This window comes from Microtus oregoni, unplaced genomic scaffold (genome assembly GCF_018167655.1).
Source record: "Microtus oregoni isolate MIOR12 unplaced genomic scaffold, Mior012 000009F_ref0000495, whole genome shotgun sequence".
Taxonomy (NCBI): domain Eukaryota; kingdom Metazoa; phylum Chordata; class Mammalia; order Rodentia; family Cricetidae; genus Microtus; species Microtus oregoni.
In genome coordinates this window covers 11,898,165-11,915,960 of record NW_024543068.1, presented here as the reverse complement: position 1 = coordinate 11,915,960, position 17,796 = coordinate 11,898,165, and the positions used below count along the sequence as shown (strand labels likewise).

The 17,796-nt window shown below is 51.5% G+C and overlaps 1 protein-coding gene across 3 annotated transcripts in view; it reads left to right on the top strand.

Annotated features, from left to right (window-relative positions):
* Nucleotides 1–432: 432 nt before the first annotated feature.
* Jdp2 (Jun dimerization protein 2) overlaps nucleotides 433–17,796 on the top strand; it is a 43,579-nt gene continuing 26,215 nt past the window's right edge. For 2 of the 3 annotated variants that reach the window (XM_041658817.1, XM_041658816.1), the window contains exons 1-2: nucleotides 433–1,010; nucleotides 10,301–10,524. In XM_041658817.1, coding sequence (XP_041514751.1) covers nucleotides 581–1,010; nucleotides 10,301–10,524 — 654 coding nt within the window. In that variant the 5' untranslated portion in view covers nucleotides 433–580. The remainder of the gene's footprint in view (nucleotides 1,011–10,300; nucleotides 10,525–17,796) is intronic. The other variant, XM_041658815.1, reaches the window with a different exon arrangement.

Below are 17,796 nucleotides of genomic sequence, written 5' to 3'. Positions count from 1 at the left end.
CTCTCTGAGCTTTTTCTTTCACTTCCTTTCTTCTATGGGTGATGACCTGCCATCTCTCTGAAAAGGAGTCTGAAGGTCACTGAGTGTCAACATTGTCAGCTCTCTCTGGTTTAAGCAGAAAGGGGGGGGGGGGACGGACTGGTCATTCAAGGGTTTGAAAACCTGGGATGAAAATAATAGCTCTCAGGTGCCACATGTGTTTCTGCCAAAGGGCTCTGTGTACCAGCCTTTGAAGGACTGCCATGTTCTCTCTGGAGTGTCCTTTACCATCTACCTCCGTAGGAGGTTGGGAGGAGGGCATAGAAGCCAGTCCTGAGAGTCCTTGAGGAAGAAGGCTGTTGGAGGTCTTGCAGAAGTCAGGTCTGCTCACTGCTGCATCCTCTTAAAGGAAGGCAAAAGCCTGCGGGATTGGGCAAAGAGCCCTGGGTCAAACTGGATCAGCCACTGACACAACAGTGGCCTCAAACTGCAGCTCCAGTCTGGGTCTCTGTCCACTCACAGCGTGGCTTCAGGACCTCGGGTTGCTTTGGTGGACAGTGGGTAGGGACAGAGGCTCTCAAACGCCTTGATCTCTCCGCCCATGCTCCTGCACGGAAAAACAAAACAGGCTTGCGAGATCCTGCAGCGTCCGAAGACATCACTGCGCGGAACGTCACCTCGCTCAGGGTTTGAGGCGGGGGAGGGAGGAGAGCGCACCGGACGGAGGAGGACGATGGTTCAGCGAGGGCTGAGCTGGAAGGGGTTCTCCGCTCGTCCGGCCGCCGCCTTTGCGTGGCTGCCTCCCTGGCTGTTCAGCGCTTCGGGGGTGGCGGCCGTGCGGCCGAGCAGGGGATGCGCTTACATAACCGCTCGCCGGGTCCTGCTGCCTCGCGCTCTCGGGAGCCGCGGTCGGGGCGCGCCGCGGGACCGTGATGCTGCCAGGACGAGCATGGCAGGGCCCGGGCCGGCCCGGCAGGCGGAGGAGTGCGAGCAGCGACGGGAGGAGGCCGCCGGTGGCGGGGGAGGTGAAGGTCAGTGGGTGTGAAGCGCGCGATCCACACCCCCTCCTCCCCGTCCCCTCCTTCTCTTCCTCTCCGTCCCCCCTCTGACGTGTGGGGCTGGCAGCTCGGCCGGTTCCGCATTCCCGACCCCTCCCCGCCGCGACTCAGGGCCCGCTATATAGCCGGGGCTGATGCAACCCGTCCCGCCGCCCGCCACAGCCTGCGGGAGGGACGCTCGGCGACCGCGACGGGGGGCGCTGGCGGCGGCTGAGGCTGCAGCGGCGGCGGCGGCGGGGCTGGCGCCGCGGCGGCTCCCGGGCCGGGACGGGCCTGGGCAGCGGGCGGCAGCGGCGCAGAGTGGGCACGGCGCCTGCAGCCGGGTTCTGGGCCCGGGGGCGCCGCCTCCGCCAGCGGCTTTTGCACGGTGGGTGCCCGGGGGGGTGGGGCGGGGGGGGTAGGCGGGGCGCGCCGCCGCGGGTACCTGGGGCGGCCACCGTCGAAGTAGCTACCGCTGGGGGCTCCCACCGACCCGGGGCCCTGAGCGCTCTACGGAAGAGCTGCAACCGCTGCCCACCCGTGGCTTGCCGGGCTGGGCCGGGCCGTCCTGTCTGCGGCCGGGACAGCGGGGCGCTCCCGCCCCGCTTTCCTCCCCTAGTGCGCGTGCAGGGAGGTGCTGTGCACGGACGGTGGAGAGGGCGGGGTGAGCGGGAGAAAACTGTCGTGGGGACTGCGGGGGAACTCGAAGGGGACATGCACGCCCCAGACCAACTGACAGGTCGCGCCCCAGTCTCCAAAGCTCCGCAGGACCGGGAGGAGGGTATTGGGAAAGGTATCTAACCAACAGGGCTTCCTTTGCTCAGGACCATTGCCGCGGGCTCTGGCTGGGTTAGGAGGGAACCACGGGGTAGTCCCGGATCCCCTTGGGATCCCATTCTCGCACATCAGGTTACATAAGAAGGTAAGCAGGCTTATTTAGGTAACCTGCCTAGTTTTAAGAGGGCACTCTTCTGTCCCTCTTCTCCAAGAAGTCTAGGCCTTCCATCTGGACTCCTGGACCCTGGAGTGGCAGAGACAAGCTTTGCCTGGGTCCCTGGGGGAGCTGGCAAGCCTGGGAAGCCTTGGCTCATTTGCAGAAATGGATGGGCCGTTTGGGGATAGAGGTGGAGAAGCTGGTGCAAGAAGGGAATCAATCGACTGTTTGAGACAGCTCCTGCTAGATTGCCCAGCTCTTCCTTGTGTGGTGGAGTGGCACCTCTCGCGTGGCATTCAGGATAGGGTGCTGTGACATAGGTCCGTGTCTAAGAAGGGCTTGCCCTGTGTGGACTGTTAAAAATCTTAGTCCACTCTACCCAGGACCTTAGTTCAGTGAACACAAGAAAACAGTATCTACACCACAGCAGGGTGGGTACCTGCTTGTCCTAAGGGACTGTTAGCAACTGTCTCCCACCCCCGCATTCCCAAGTATCCCTTTAAAAAGGGATAAAAAAAATCACTCCCCTCCCTGCAAGCTTTCACTGCTTTTCAACAAATCTGGCTGCAGCTTGGATGGCAGGTTTATCTTCCTGTGCAGGTTTCTAGGGGAGAGTTGAAGCAGGGCTCAGGTGTGAGCGGGACTCTTGGTTTTGCAGAAACCTGAGGTTCGGGGGACTAGAAACATGAACTATTCTTCTGCCTCTGGGTACTTGAGATTTTGCTGTGCTTAAGTAGGAAGGATAGATTTCTCAAAGAATCCTCTGTTTCCCCTCCATGCTGGCTTCAGTTCAGAGGAGCAGGCAGCTCCAGCATCTCTCTGAAGAGCTGGGTGCTGTGTGGTTTGAAGGGCTGCAGGAAGGATGGGGGGGGGGGGGACGAGAAGGCCTCTGAGTTTTCTGTCAATACATTGGTTGCAGTCATCTCTCAGGAGGTTTGTCTGTCATGGTGACTGTGTCATTTAGGAAAAACTCCTGCCTACTTTAGCAGCCAGCAGGGAACTCCCCCACCCCCTGGATCTGTTGTCTCTCCCACCTGTGTGCAGGGTGTCCCCTCTCCCACCTTTCTCAGCCTGCAGAGCCAGGAGCTGTGGGCCCTGTCTGTTAAGGAGTAACTACTGGTGTTGCAGTCCATCTCCCTCTCTTCCTCTCTCTCTCTCTCCCTCCCTCCCTCCCTCCCTCTCCCCTCTGGGAAGAAAGGAATCAGCACAGACTCGAGGCTGGCCTGCTCTGTAGCCATTCAGCAGGAACTCTTCTCAGCCCCTCCAACCTTATCCAGGGCCGAGGACAACTTACATGCTTTTCTGTGGCAGAATGTAGCGGACTTTTCTTTCCACGGGAATGAATTGTGTCTGAAGCTCAGAACTGGAGGAAGAGAAAAAGAGTGTGTAGGGCTCCGTGTGCGGATACCTCTGTAGGCAGGCCGAGAGTAACAGGCACACTCTTTTTCCATTTTCCTTTAATTAAGGCTCTGTGGAGGTGTGTTTGAAAACAGAGGGTCTCCTATGCCTTTTGAGGGGGGTGAGAACACTGTTTTGGCTTCGTCCCGGGCCATATGCAACGTATGGTGGCCAATGAAACTTGGTCTGGCTCATTCTATTGCTTGTCTTGGCAGTCGGTTCCATGGTTTGTGTTACCCGTCTTGGAGCTCCGGGGCTGCCAAGCTCAGTGTGCCTGCGTGTGTGTTCATGTGTGTGTGTGTGTGTGTGTGTGTGTGTGTGTGGTTTGTTGAGACTCAGCAGAAACAAATGCTTTAGTGACCTAGGCTTGGAATTTCCAGTCTTTCTTTGCACACACTGGAGGTGGGAAGGCTGGCCAGAGCCCACCGTTAAGTCTGATTTCTGGATGCAGCCCATGGGGTTTGGTGGTTCCGAAACTTTAGCTGGCCAATGTCTTTTTTTTTTTTTAGGACCAAAGCCATCACACACCATGGTCTGTCCCCTATTTAGCCTTGCCACTGAGGGACAGAGCTGAGGGAAGGCGGAAGAGTGGTAGGACCTTCTCGGTTCCCTATAGCCTTCCTCAGTATGGGTCTTGACAGACCATTTGGTGCCATTTATTGATCCTCTACATTGGGAGAGGGCAGAGCTGTTTTTGCAGGCAGGGCTTTGTGAAAGACTTTTTTTTTTCTGGTCTCCAGAGAAGAGCAGGAGTCTGCTAGGGGGTGGGGGGGGGGACGACGACAGTTCCTCCTTCCTCCGTGGCTGGGATGGCTCTGCAGAAGTCATTCCTGCCAGTACACTGTGCCTTCTCCAGACCCTGACTGTCCCTCTTCGTCTTCCCATGGCAGCCCATGAGGAACCCCTAAAGGCCAGCCAAAGACGTGCACGACGCTGGCACTCTGCTTCCCGAGCAGGGCCACAGCCCTAGCCCATCAGTAGCACCTGCGGCCAAGAATACATGCCACTGCACATCGACCTGCAAGTTTTAGGACACTTTCGGAGAAACCGAGGCAGGTTGAAGATGCCAGGCCTCATTTCTGTTCTTTTGTACCCAGCCCTGGCTCAACACCTTTGCTTTCTATGCTGTAGTTTACTGTCAAGGTGCAATATGGCCCTGCCTTCTTGGGACTTGTTAGCGCAGGGAATCCTGTGGGGCGAATCCTCTTCATGATGATGGGACGAGAGACCGTTGCTAGAGAGGGACGAACCTGAGGTCGTCTTGAGGGGTAGTCTGGCTCTGGTGCCTCCATAGGAAGGAATGCTGTGCCACACTGACACCCCCCCCCCCACTCATCAAGCGAAGGGCTGTTCCAGGTGCTTTGTAAATGATAAGTAATCTAATTTTCTCTATACGAGGCAAACGATGTCATTCCTGCTTTCTAGCGTGGAAATTGAGGCACAGAGCGGTCATAGGTTTGTCTGAGGTCCCAAAGATAGCAGGGTTTCACACTGAACCATCCGGCCTTGTGGATCCCCTCTCATTGGCCTGTAGACGTCAGAGCAGCCATTGCTATCATCCAGGTACTTTCCCCACCCCTTAGCCTCCTGCCCCAGGTTTCTAGGTTTGAAGGCTGCTTGGCAGAACCATTCAGATTACTGAAAACAAATCATGTCCTGGCCTTGGCCTTGCTTCCTTGCTTTGAGACTTTGGCCAGATTTCTTAACCCCATCATATCCTGCTTGACCCGGGATTCCTAACCATGGGTCCTGCACTCTGGTTACTGCCTGCCACCTCTGTCCCCTTCCGTGGACATTCTACCCTCCTGGGGGCCTCCCAGAGCCCAGCTCCTAAGTTGTCCTGATTTTTGATCACTGCCGCCTGCCTGTGACTTTGGCTCCAGTCCTGCTCTTGGGGTTGCACCCGCAATCTTGCTCAGCCCCTGTTCTGTTCTTCCTTCCTGTTCTACTTTCTCTCAGTCCGGAGCCTCAAACCTGAGGCCATCTTGGGTCCATTTACCCAGCATTCCCTATGTCATCCCAGGCTGGCTGCTGTGGAGAGCAGCTGTCCTTCTAGGGGCCCAGGGAGCTTGCACTTTTTCTGATGTTCTAGAAGTTAGGTTCCATGTCCCTTTCCGCTAGTCTTTTTTTTTTTTTTTTTTAATTTCACAAACTTATTTTTGGCACTCTAGAGAAAGATGCTGATTATTTAAGGAGAGCCCTTTACGTGTGCAGCTTGCCAAGGTAAGACCATGACTTACAGGCGTACAAAGAGACGTGAGGTATTTATTGTGTTGCTTTCCATACGGTAATCAAGAAAGGCAGGTGGAAGCTGAATAAATTACGGCTCCCTTTACTCAGAGTGGAAGGACTTCGTGCTAATATCTGACACTGGCTATTTTGGGCCTGGAAAAGCTTTTTTTTTTTTTTTTTTTTTTTATTCTGCGCATCCAACGCAGCACCCTACTGCGCTCTTCCAAGTCCCTGAGGAAGTCAGCACAGACTTATAAATACTAATGTTTCCTCCAGTTCTTATCCGTTGAGCCCATCTGGTCTGTTCTCTCCAAGCTGGTTTTCAGGAGGCTGTGTCAGTTCTCCCGTTATCTTAGCTCCACAGTGGCTTAGGGGCCCTGGGACCTTTTGAGCCGTTTCTAAAAGTCTTATTTGTACTGAGCTTGTCATCTTGGCTTTGAGCATTTCCAAGATTTTTGTTTGTTTGCCTTTTTTTTAAATTAATTTTTGTTTTTGCATACAAAGTAGCAGGTGATACTTTAGTACATACCTAGCTTGGGGTCCCTTCATTGGCTGGTTTTCCACTTATCCCTGGTCAGTGTCCCAACTCGCCATAGTCCCTTTGGATTCTTTCCTGTGTTTTTAGGCAAAGATCCAAATGGGGGAAATTGGGAACCTGACCTGTACTCATGATCCTACTTCCTCATGGAGCCGTGATGGGTGTCTCTCGTCACTGCAGACCTCCTAGGCCCCGAAGGGAAGAAAAATCTAGGTCTTTCTTCTTGGGCATCCAGTGTGCACTTCTCCTTTCCCGCCAAGTTGTTCTGTCAAGAACAAGTGCTGAGGGGAGTGACTTGCCTCTTGTCCTCTTTCCTGTGTCCTCCTCGAAGTAGTAGACTCCTCTTAGCGCCACCAACCCTTTGGCTTTTAGAGATTCCCTAAATCACATGGAATTGTTTTTGTTGTCCAAAACACCAAAAGCTGCCCTTTGGGCTTGTGTAGCCAACTGGTGGCTTTGCAATGAAGGGGTTTCCATTTTGCTGCTGCTCCTCTGCCCTCCCCCTCCCCCGAGGCAGCCCGGATGACTCCTCCCTGGTGAATGTCAGTGCTGTGGCTGCCTCCTAGGAATGGCATGTGTTAAGGACTTTGTGGTTTGCCTGAGCAGTTAGGGTTCCCAAGCAGGGGAAGGAGAGGGTGATTTTTGCTTCTTCAAAGGAAAACCTGGTATCTGGTCCCCTGACCAAGATTTGTCTTTGGGATAGACTTATAGGGGAGCAGAAAATGGAAAGAATTTGGGGGGCAACTATTCCCAGAAGGGGTTCCTCGGTAGCAGAAAATTCATTATTCGTCAGGAGTATTTGTTAGTGTCTCGTGTATACCATCTGTAGGAACATAAACAGAAGCTGCAAACAGAGCCTGCCGTTCCGGGAACAGAATGAGGTCTGGCTTCCATCTCCTAGGGATGTCTGAGACGAGAAACGGGCCAAAGCCCTCAGGGCTTTCTCTTGGGCTCTTCTATGGGAACAAATGGCCTGGAGGTAAAAGTGTGGCTTATCAGAGAGCCTCTGAGATTCCAGAGAGATCTGTACCCTACATACTGAAGTCTTTGGCCATGAATTTGCTACTGTTCATTTCTTCTCGCACATACTCTTTCACCAAGTCTTTCTTCATTGTGCTTTGTGTGTGCCAGAGGTGACAGTAGGCAATGGGGTCACCAGAACAACAGCTGGTGTGACCTGTTCTGGGGGGGGGGGGTTGACTAGCTGCACCCGGGCAAAGCTCTGCCACAGATGAGGAAGAAGTGGCAGCTGCCCCTTTCCTGTTCTCCTGGAGGGGGGAGGGGATGGCTGTTTGCCTGGGGGTATTCTGGGGAGGCTTCTTCCTGTGCCAGCTTCAGACCCTCTGCATCACAGACCCCAACTCTGTCCCTGACTCTGGATACCATCTTGGGCCTAAGGTATGTCCATGTGGGAGGGGCCTCAGGGCTGTCCCTCTTATTCAAGCTGCTTTGGAGCCATTAGGCAGAACTTCCTATTACTGGATCTCCTAGGAAACAGAGAGTTCTGTACGGTGGCTCTTAGGTGAAAGTTTGTCAGGAGGGGACACTGCCTTCTGCTGAAGGCATCAACACCTCTTGAACCTCCCAAAGGGAACTGGGAAAAAGGCAGGGTTCTAAAACAATGGATCAGAGTCTAGTCTTGGTTTTGTCCTTATCTGGTTGTGTGACCCTGGGCAAGTCATTTTACTTTTCTGAGCTTCAGGCTCGTCTCTTCATGCAAAATGAGGATGTGGTTCAGATGAGTTCAGGGCCTTCCCTGGCTGTGAGCCTGTCACTCAATGTGAATGAATCTCCGGTCCTTTTCTGAGGTGGCCCAGGGCACACTGGGTGCTCAGGAGGTGGGAAGAGGGTGTTGAGACAAGGGAGAACAGATATTGAGGGTATAATAGGCGGAGCTAGGATGAAGACTCGTAAAAACAGGGACTCTGTGAGCAACGTGATGGACAGAGGCCCTGCGGTACCATGGGAATGGCCAACTCACCATCCAAGTCTGCCTTTCTTTAGACAAATAACGTCCAATGAAGTCTGTCGTTCGAGGGTGCAAACGCTCTTGTATTTTAAGAGACTGGCCCAGGGGGCTTAAGAAATGGCTCGGCAGGAAAGAGCACTAACTTCTCTTCCAAAGCCCTGGGTTTCAGTCCTGGCCTTCACATGGTCGCTCGCAGATGCGGTAGAATATCATTTGAAGATGCGTCACACTTGTTTCTGCTGTGGAATATTTGTCTAATGATGCAAAGATGTGTTGCATTCTTTTGTGTTGCGTTCGTTTAACTCTGTAAGGATGTACTGTATTACTTGGCCTGTGTAAAACACCTGATTGGTTTAACAAAGAGCCGAATGGCCAATAGCTAGGTAGGAGAAAGAATAGGCGGGGCGGGCAGGCAGAGAGAATAAACAAGAGAGAAAAGAATGGGAAAAGGAGGAGAGGAGGAAGCCAGGGGTCAGCCACTCAGCTGCGGAGTAAGAAGGAAAGAAGGGTATATAGAATAGAGGCAAAAGGTGGACAGGATAACTTAAGAAAAGCTGGCTAGAAACAAGCCAGGCTAAGGCTGGGCATTCATAAGTAAGAATAAGTCTCTGTGTATTTATTTGGGAGTTGGGTGGTGGGGCCCCTAAAGAGTTAAAACAACAACAACCACAACAAGTACACACAACTGTCTGTGACTCCAGTCCCAGGGCATCTGGCACTTTTCTCTGGCCTTCAGGCCATACATGCAGACGAAACACCTTTACACACCAAATAAAGTGAAAATTAAAAAATAAGTAGGGCCAAGACCCTGGTAGGGAAGCAGGTTTAACCCTCCGAGGTGAAATGGAGAGTGTGTCTTGTATTCACAGATAAAATGAACTCCAGGTCTACCCTTCTCTTGGGTCTGGATCCGAGAAACTGTATGAGGACAGGTGGTGAGGGTCACTCTCCAGGGTCACTTGTGTATGAGGACAGGTGGCCCCAAACATGGCCTGTGAGTAGTTGAACTCTGACAGCAGAGAAACCTGGTCCAGTGGATGTCCATCTCCCCTTCCTGGCCTATTTGTCCTCCAAAGAGAGACAGAAGACGATGGGAGGATTGAACGCATATCCATTGCCTGCCCGCTACCCTTGATTTCTAAGACTGTAAAGATTGGTTTTTATGGACCTGGGCAGAGCAGTGGGAAAAGCAAGAACTTACTTCCCTTACCACACTGGAATGTGTGAATAGTTTTATTTAGAATGCCCTATACAGGGCTGTTTTAAGGCTATGAAACTCTGACCTCCGTGTTGTAGTGCCTGCTGGCTCCTAATAGCTGGTCAGTAATTGGATGGATGGAAGGATAAAGAGTGGATGGGTAGATGGACGGGTGGGCTGGAGGACTAAATACATCTAGATGTTTAGATATGGTTCTTGGCCAACAGACTTTCTTCCCTTGTATCTGCCTGGGAATGACTATGTCGTACCCATAAGATTTCCTCAGCAAAGGGAAGGAAGAAATAAGAGTTCCCTGGGCGTTGATCCCCCTTTTATGCCCTTTCAAGTTTGTGCCTCTTTCCTTGTACGGGGCTCTGAGAGTAGAGAGATTTTAAGGACTTTCCTGGTGGTGTGCGGAGAGGGTGCATACAAGTTCAGTCCCTCTTCTTTAGCCCAGTGTGTTCCCTGCACACAGTCACCTTTCACTCCGCTTAAGTTCATCTTGTATTCATGGCGTCTTCGCAAGTGTGCAGAGTAGGATGTGTGATTTGAGGGGAGGCACCACGCCAGACCAGAAATAGCTGCCTCTTGAACAGGTGCGAAGGTGCTTAAGATTCCACTGTCATCTGTGCGCGTGCAGTCTCTCCAGAGGCCGCTGCTGCTGGTGAGACCTCGTCCACCAGCTTATGTGCAGAGCCCCCAGGAGCTATCTTTCTGCCTCTGCAAGGGATTCTGGTCAGGTCTGGTGTGGTGTGGGTGGGACAACTACGGGCAACCTGGAGCCGAGCCAGTGCCAGATAAACGTTGCCTACAGTTGGATGGATGGCCTTCGTGTGAGTCAGTTGGCTGAGTTTCCCTGCATCACCAAGACTTGGGGCTTGCAGGCAGGAAGAACGCCTGCCAGGGAGGAGAAAGGATTCAGGGGAACCCTGGTGAGGAAAGGATGGGCTCTGGCGGTTCACAGAGCCTCTTCTCATGTTAACCTGCTCCTCCTGCTTTTCTCCAACCCCTCCAGGCCGGCCTGCCACTCCTCCTGCTATGATGCCTGGGCAGATCCCAGACCCTTCAGTGACCGCAGGTTCTCTACCAGGGCTCGGCCCCCTCACCGGACTTCCCAGCTCTGCTCTGACCACAGAGGAGCTGAAATACGCTGACATCCGCAACATTGGGGCCATGATTGCACCCTTGCACTTCCTGGAGGTGAAACTGGGCAAGAGGCCCCAACCCGTGAAGAGTGAGGTGAGACCCTTGTTCCCCAAAGCCCAGGTGTCCAGGTTTGGTTCTAAACACACCTTGGAACCTTAGCTGTGTTCTTCAGTGTGTGGTCTGAGAACCAGCAGGAGGGACGGGGACTCAGACTTCACCCCAGCCCTGCTGGTTCAGAACCTGTATTTTTACCAAGCTCTAGGGTATTCATGCATATGTTCAAGTTTGAGCCACACTGGGCAAGGGCGGAAGGCTTACCCTGCCTGTGGGTCTAGGAGGTGAGGGGAGAGCGAGGCTAATCCTATTTAGCAGTCTGTCCTGGGCGCTGGGAGGATCAACAGAGGTCATGGAGATGCTCATAGAGGGCATCGCGTTCTTTTTAAAGGTCAGTGTCCGTGGTCACATCACTGCTTCTACCCTTTTTTGGCTCCCATCTGGAGCTAAACAAGGGAAGTTAGGGGGGAAAAAGAGTGGAGCCTTCCTCTTTGCGCTGCTGCTGCAGAGATAGGCATGGCTTCAGTCCCCAGCACCATCTGCCTGAGATGGGGTTTGCAGAGGACTGACTCATGGAAGGCACCCACTTCTGAGGTCTCCTGCACCTGCTGCCTGCTCTCAGGACCCGCCTGTGTCAGGACAGCTGTTCCCCAGCGACTGGTGAGAGGCAACAGTCCCCAGCGTGGTTACCAGTGGTTACCAGTGTGTACCAGTGTAGTGCATGCCTCACCCAGAGCGGGTGATTTGGTTTGTCCTAAGGTTTATCTGGTGAGGGTTCCTGCCGAGCTATGCCTTCTAAAAATCCACCACCTGGAGGGAGCCAGGGGTAGGATGTAGAGGTAGCTGGGATGGGCTGGGAACAGGCAGTAACCAAGCATCATGCGTGTGTGGTCCTGCCTGCAGGAAGCGTTCACACGCTAAGGTGAGCCTCCGTGGAGACTCAGAGCTTGGAAGCTGGAAACTGTGGAGACGGGGATTTGGGATGGAGGAAGGTGTCAGGCTGTGCACGATGTGCGTTGACTGGGTTTTTGTTCTCCGAGTCCCTCTCTCCACATGAGTACCACGAAAGCTGCAGAGAAGGGTTTCTGGGGGCTTGCCCTAAGTAGCAGACTCACTCTTTGCAGGCTGAAGTTGGCTTTCAGAGGTGTTTGCTTTGGCCTGCTCAGTATTTTCAGAGCAACCCAACCCGATATTTCACTTAAAATTTCCAGCAAAAAATTTGGAAAATCTGGTTGCACGCTGCTCCGGTCCCAAAGGCTACATGGATGGAGAGAGCGGTCTCTCTTGATTACCATAGACTCCGGTGCCTCCTTAGGGCCTTGGCTCTGCTGTTCCTGCTGGTTTTTACCAGCTTACTGCCAGCTGTTTTCCCCACCATTGCACGGCCCCTTCTGGAGTCTCTGGGCTGGAGACACCTACCTGGATTAAGGACATCACTGGTGTCTACTAAAGACAACTGATTCCAAAATGGGAATGGACTGACTTCGTTCTTCTGTCACAGAGGACCCTTGTCTTTGGCCCTCTGCTTCTCCCCTTCCTACGCCCATTACTTGACAGTGGTCCTTTCTGGGGTTTTCTGTTAGGAGAGTGGCTAACTGAACGGTGTCATTGAACTTTGAGGCCGTGAAAAGCTTGATGAAACCAGTAAGCGCTGGCCCAACTGTGACCTGCCTGGGGCGCAGCATTTTCCACTTCTCACCTCCCCCAAAGACCTTGGAGGAGCTTCCTTTTTTTGGAGAAAAAAAAAGACCCATTTTGGGGTTGGGTATTTTTACTTTTCACAGCCACCCCCAGACTGGTGGCATATGCCCTGTACTCGATAGTGACGCTCTGTCCTCACAGGCACCCACAGATGTGTACCATCCAGGCCGTGAAGATGACAAGCTGTTTTTAGGGCGGATTTGCATGTCCTCTAGCTCACCGTCAGGCTCAGCACTGTGGGGGCAGTGGCAGTCGGAGCAGCTGAATTGCTCCTCACCGGGGAAGACCAGTGGTGCCCCTAGAACTGACTTCCAGATGTTGCCTAGGTTAGACAGCGGCGTCAGAAGCTCTTTCTTGGAGCCGGTGGAGGACCGAGGACCTTGCAGCTGATGGAGCTGTGTGGAAGACCTATCTGTGTACGGCAAATGGCCTCTGTGAATTTTCCCATGGGTGTTTTAGGCGCATACAACTTCCTGCAATGATGCTAAAGTGCCGGTTCGCACTGATGAGCTGCGCCCGGCTCTGTGCGGGGTTCTTAACACACTCGATCTTTCTCTCCTTACCTCATCCTGGTGACCCATGTCCTCCCTGTAGCAGAGAGCAGGGATTTGAGGTTGAGCGGGTAGGTGAAGTGACTGGAGCTGCTGAAGAGCAGCGTGCTGGGTCCTAGATACGATGGCTAGTGGCTGTCATCACAGTTCTCTCTCCCTCGCCCCAGGTCAGTCAGCAGGTGTAGTGCTGGTCATTCTGTGAGGTTCCTGGTTTGTCTCGCAGGCCCCTGTGAGGTCATTCTCTATCTCCTTCTCCCTCTTCCCCTCTCTGTGCAGTGCTGGCTGTGAGTATGGGTGCTTTCCTGTCACGGCTGGCATGCAGAGATTAGAGGACAACCCCAGTGTCCGTCTCCACGTTCCATCTTGAAACAGGATGGTTGTTGGTTTTCTGCTGCGTATGTTGGGCTAGCTAGCTTTGGAAGATTCTCCGGTCTCCATTTCTTATCTCCCCAGAGGACCAGCAGGATGACAGACACTCAGGCTATGGTGTCCATATTCCCCGAGAGTTCTGGGAATTCCATCTCAGGTCCTTACACTTGTACGAGGTGCTTTTACCTACTGAGCCTTCTTGCCATCCCTGAAGTCATGGCTGCTCTTATGTATTGGTTACAGGTGAGGTCTACAGGGCTCAGTGAGGTCCAAGGTCACCCACTAGAAGAAGAGCAAACCAGTGTGACTTTGGGGACAACAGATCTAACCTTAGCCAGTGCTGTTCCCATGCCCCATGTTTCTGCAAGGCCTTTGAACTCTCTCGGCCTGAGGGTGCTGGATACACCGAGCCCTAACACGCTCCTTCGTTCAATGGCAGACCAGCAGTGACAATGTCTCAGGCTCCCAAGGGAGCAGGGGCCAAGCCGCTGTGTAGACAGCTCTGTCAGAGTTGGCTCTGGGGCCGTCTGTCTTGTAAAGACCAATGGTCTCCTGGGCCGCATCCAAACACACAGCAGTTCAGTTAGGGATTAAGCAACAGGTTATGAATTACAGAGTTGCTTTCTGCTGAGGCTGCTGTTAATGGCTGACATGAGATTAAAATGGTTTGGGGCCAATTCCTTGCCTGCAGCCCATCCACTGAGTATCTACTATGTCTCTAAACATTGTGCTGTGCCCCGAGGCTGGAGCTGTCAATAAAGGAGATAGAATCCTCCTCTCATTCGGGACTATCATTGTGAGCTTGGCCCAAAAAAGAAGGCAATTCCTTTGTAGTTTTAAAGACCAGGTAGTGGTCAAATCAGTCCCATCTGTTGAGATAGCATGGTGCTCATTCTGGTGACAGGCCAGGGCCTCTAGGGACATTCTGTCCTATTGAGGATTTCAGTGTGTGTGTGTGTATGTGTGTGTGTGTGTGTGTGTGTGTGTGTGTGTGTGTGTGTGTGGTGTTTTAACAGCCGATGCTTCTTTCTTGACTCTACCTTCTTTTCAAGGCAGCATTGCTTTCTAGAAGACTCTGGCCTTTTCCTTCTGTTGTTTCATATCCTGCATCCCCTGATGGCCAGCTGGCCCCTTCTGACCTGGAGACCTTGACCCTGCTACAGTGGGCAGCTGTGACCTGGTGGCCTCACCCTTACACACTCAGTCACACACCAAGATGCACTCACACTAGTGAACAGGACGGCCAGACCCCTCTACTGCGCTGCAATGTTTGGAGGGAGCTTAAGGGATCAAAATGAGACCCTTCAGGATAGAGGCTGGAAACCGCTCCGCTGGGCTGGGTATCTGCCTGCAGACTGAGTCTTATTGGTGCTGTCAAATTCTAAACAGTCAGTGATCTCCTTCCCTCCTCTGCCCTTCCCTTCCCTCTTCCTCCTCCTTTTATTTTGTTATTTTTTTCTAAACTAGGGTCTCCCTAAGTAGCCCATACTTGAACTTGTGAACGTCCTGTCTCGGCTTTCTAAGAGGCCCCCTGCTCAGCTGTGTGTGTGTGTGTGTGTGTGTGTGTTCTCCATAGCCCTTGGGGCCTACCCCCTTCTATGTACAAATACTTTCCCTGCCCCACTTTGTCTCGCTCTGCACTTTGTCATCTTGCTCTGGTCCCCTTCTCACGCTGCTCACTGGTGGATTATCCAGTCTGTGCTCTGGGTTCAGGTGCAGGGGTCGGGGCTCACATTCCGCTTTACTTCTGTCTGGTCCTGTAGCTCCTCCTGTGGGTCGTGGGTTCCACTCCTGCTTATTGGGCTGGCTGCTATTATCTGTCAGTTTGGCAAGGTATTGTGTTCTCTTCTCACTCATTTGCTCTTGTCTTCCAAGTCTTACCTTCCCTAGTTTTACAATTTCTCAATTTAAATGGGGGTGGGGGATGGAGGAAGGGGGAGGAAGAAGGAGAGGGAGGAAGGGGAAGAGGGAGGGGAAAGGGGGAGAGAGAGAGAGAGAGAGAGAGAGAGAATAGCAATCAAAATAAGCATTCTTAAACTTGGTGGATCATCCACATAGCTTGGGAAGCTTTTTCAAGATCCCCTTTTCATTCCCTGCCCTGCCCCCTGGGATGCCCTGGGTATAGAATTTAGGGCCTCTGCACACTTAGCAGGCTCTGTGTGCACTCACGTCTCTTGGGGAACGTGACTCTCAGGCATCTATACCTCCGACATTCATATGTCCTTCCCAACTTCATGGCAGGGTCCCCTTGTCAGTTTCCCAGCAAGACAGGAAAGCTTCCCGCCTTCTCCAGGGCCCTATGGGGCATTTTGAAGCTTTTACCCACTGGGTGAAGGTGAATTGGAATCTCTGGATACAGGGTGACTTCAGAAGACAGTTCACTCCCAGCACAAGTGGTGTATCCAGGGTGTGCTCACAAAAGGGACCGAGGCATACATACATCCTTGTTTTAGCCTGAGCATACGAAGTTGCGTCAAGTCAACGCTGTGCTGGGTAAACATTGGCCCAGGCTTGCTTGTGTTTTCAGAGACTTGAAACATAAAGGCAGTCCGCTGACATTTTTAGCAAGCCTTGCATAATTGGTTTTTAATTTGTGGCTCTTTGGAATAGGCTTGGCCTTCTTCCTTCTGGCTCAGATACTTTTTTTTTTTTTCCTGGTCTCATACTTGGAGGGCAGAATTCCAGTCTGCCCTCTCTGGGAAGAGACTTTTCCAACTCATCTCTGAAATCTTGAATTTCTGCTCAGGCTCTGTTGTGTTGTGAGCATTGGTTTGGAAAGTGGTTGACTATCTGAAATGTGGGTAGAGAATGCTCATGCATGTGCAGGTGCACACGCTCATGTGCAAGCAGGTGCACACGCTAACGTGTGAGTGTCTGTGGAAGCCAGAGATGACCTCAGATGTCATACTTCCTCAGTCAGGATTCACCTTGGTTTTTATTAATTTCAAGTTTTCTTTGTGTGTGTGTGTGTGTGTGTGTGTATGTGTGTGTGTGTGTGTGTGTGTGTGTGTGTGTGTGTGTATTGGGTGTTTTGCCTGCATGTATATCTGTGTGAGGTGTCAGATCCCCTGGAACTAGAGTTACAGACAGTTGTAAACTGCCATGTGGGTGCTGGGAATTGAACCTGGGACCAGTCAGTGCTCTTAACCACCGAGTCATTTCTCCAGTGATTTTTTTTTAAACAAGGCTTTTTGTTGTTGTTGTTTTGTTTTGTTTTTCGAGACAGGGTTTCTCTGTAGCTTTGGAGCCTGTCCTGGAATTAGCTCTTGTAGACCAGGCTGGCCTTGAACTCACAGAGATCCACCTGCCTCTGCCTCCCTAGTGCTGGGATTAAAGGAATATATTTTTTTATCTGTTTAAATTTAAAGGGATATATTTTTTTTTATCTGTTCCCCTCCCTTCTTCTCCCTTCTCCCTCTACCCTCTCCCATGGTCCCCATGCTCCCAATTTACTTAGGAGATTCTGTCTTTTTCTACTTTCCATGCAGATTAAATCGATGTATGTCTCTCTTAGGGTCCTCTTTGTTGTCTAGGTTCTCTGGGATTGTGAATTGTAGGCTATTTTTCTTTGCTTTATGTCTAAAAGCCACTTATGAGTGAGTACATATGATAATTATCTTTCTGGGTCTGGGTTACCTCACTCAATATGATGTTTTCTAGATCCATTCATTTGCCTGCAAATTTCAAAATGTCATTTTTTTCCTGTTGTATAGTACTCCATTGTGTAAATGTACCACAATTTCCTTATCCATTCTTTGGTCGATGGGTATTTAGGTTGTTTCCAGTTTCTGTATATGACAAACAAAGCTGCTATGAACATAATTGAGCACATGACCTTGTGGCATGATTGAGCATCCTTTGGATATATACCCAAAAGTGGTATTGCTGGGTCTTAAGGTAGGTTGTTTTTTCCTTATTTTCTGAGAAATCGCCATACTGATATCCCAGGGGGTTGTACCAGTTTGCCCTCCCACCAGCAATGGAGGAGTGTTCCTTTTATCCCATATCATCTCCAACATAAGTTGCCATCAGTGTTTTTGAGCTTGGCCATTCTTACAGGTGTAAGATGGAATCTCAGAGTTGTTTTGATTTGCATTTCTCTGATGGCTAAGGATGTTGAGCATTTCCTTAAGTATCTTTCAGCCATTCTAGATTCCTCTGTTGAGAGTTCTCTGTTTAGGTGTGTACCCCATTTTTTATTTGGATTATTTGTTTTTTTGATGACCAGTTTCTTGAATTCTTTGTATATTTTGGAAATCAGCCCTCTGTCTAATGGGGGGTTGGTGGGGATCTTTTCCCATTCTGTAGGCTGCCATTTTGTCTTGTTGACCATGTCTTTTGCTTTACAGAAGCTTCTCAGGTTCAGGAGGTCTCACTTATTAATTGTTTCTCTCAATGTCTGTGCTACCGGGGTTATAGTTAGGAAGTGGTCTCCTGTACCAATGCGTTCAAGTGTACTTCCCACTTTCTCTTCTGTGAGGTTCAGTGTGGTTGGTTTTATGTTGAGGTCTTTGGTCCATTTGGACTTGAGTTTTGTTCATGGAGATAGATATGGGTCTATTTTAATTTTTCTACATGTTGATTTCCAGTTATGCCAGCACCATGTTGAATATGCTTTCATTTTTCCATTTTATATTTTTTGCTTCTTTATTAAAAGTCAGGTGTTTGTAGGTGTGTGGATTGATATCTG